Below are 1,218 nucleotides of genomic sequence, written 5' to 3'. Positions count from 1 at the left end.
TCTGTGGGGCTTGGATGGGGATCTAGAGAACTCCAAGGGGCTAGAATGGGATCTGTGGGTCTCTATTTGGCTCTGGGGCTTCATAGGGCTGGAATGGGGCTCCGTGGGGCTGGGACACAATTCCAGGGGTCTCTCTGGGTCTGATCCCACCCCCCAGGTCTCCACACCCTGCAGTGGGTTTGTGGCTGTGACCTCCTGTCTGACGGGAGCATCCATGGATCCTATCGGCACGGCTACGATGGGCGGGATTTCATCTCCTTCGAGCTGGGATCCAGGAGCTTCGTGGCGGCCGATGGAGCTGCCCAGATCACCAAGAGGAAATGGGAACATGATGGGATCGTGGTGGAGAGACGGACACATTACCTTGGGAGCATCTGTCCAGAAGCGCTACGGAAATTCATTGGATACGGGCGGGAGGTGCTGGAGCGCAAAGGTGAGGGAGACAGAATTCCCATGGGAATGTGGGATTTGGGAATGTGGGATTTGGGAGGGTGGAACTGAGGAACATGGGAATCCCTGTGGGAATTCCGTGGATGAATCTGAGTCATCCAACTCCCAGGGGAATTCCATTCAAAGATCCCACTGTTGTCCTATTCCAGTGGGAATTCTGTGGATGGATCTCACTGTGGTCCCATTCCCATGGGAATTCCATGGATGGATCTCACCCTTATCCCACTCCAGAGCCCCCTGATGTCCACGTGTCCGGATACGAGGAACACGGGATCCTGACGTTGTCCTGCCACGCGTACGGATTCTACCCCAGGATCATCGGGATCAGCTGGATGAAGGGGGATGAAATCTGGGATCAGGAGACGGAGTGGGGTGGGATCGTCCCCAACAGCGATGGCACCTTCCACAGCTGGGCCAGGATCGAGGCGCTGCCGGGGGAGCGGGAGCAGTACCGGTGCCGGGTGGAGCACGCCGGAATGCCGGAGCCCGGGATCTTTGCCTGGGGTGAGCCTGGGAACGGGCAATGTGACAACTGGGCATGTGGGAACGAGGAATTTGGGAGTGTGGGACAGCAGGATAGGGGTAACCCTCCCCCTGCTCACCCTCCCGCCCTTCCCAGAGCCGGAATCCGTCTGGAATTCCACCCCGGTGTTGGTCGCTGTGTCCGTCATCGCTGCCATCATCGTCATCATCGGCCTCATCGCAGTCGGTGTCTGGAAGCTCCGAGCCGGTAACTCACGGGATGGGGGTCGGGAAGGGGCCCGGATC

At 59.0% G+C, this 1,218-nt stretch overlaps 1 protein-coding gene across 1 annotated transcript in view; it reads left to right on the top strand.

Annotated features, from left to right (window-relative positions):
• Window positions 1-157: 157 nt before the first annotated feature.
• The window catches only part of LOC114071884 (class I histocompatibility antigen, F10 alpha chain-like), a gene marked incomplete at its 5' end in the record, with an annotated part of 2,926 nt that continues 1,865 nt past the window's right edge, over window positions 158-1,218 (top strand). Inside the window, 3 exons of the mRNA XM_027909768.1 lie at window positions 158-433; window positions 682-954; window positions 1,070-1,209. Of these exons, the coding sequence (XP_027765569.1) occupies window positions 158-433; window positions 682-954; window positions 1,070-1,209 (689 nt within the window). The remainder of the gene's footprint in view (window positions 434-681; window positions 955-1,069; window positions 1,210-1,218) is intronic.

The sequence above is a fragment of the Empidonax traillii genome, unplaced genomic scaffold, assembly GCF_003031625.1.
Source record: "Empidonax traillii isolate 1590-97213 ecotype Southwest subspecies unplaced genomic scaffold, ASM303162v1 scaffold2387:size25334, whole genome shotgun sequence".
Lineage (NCBI taxonomy): Eukaryota > Metazoa > Chordata > Aves > Passeriformes > Tyrannidae > Empidonax > Empidonax traillii.
The sequence above is the reverse complement of the archived record's forward strand: the minus strand, read 5'-3'. Positions and strand labels throughout refer to the sequence as shown.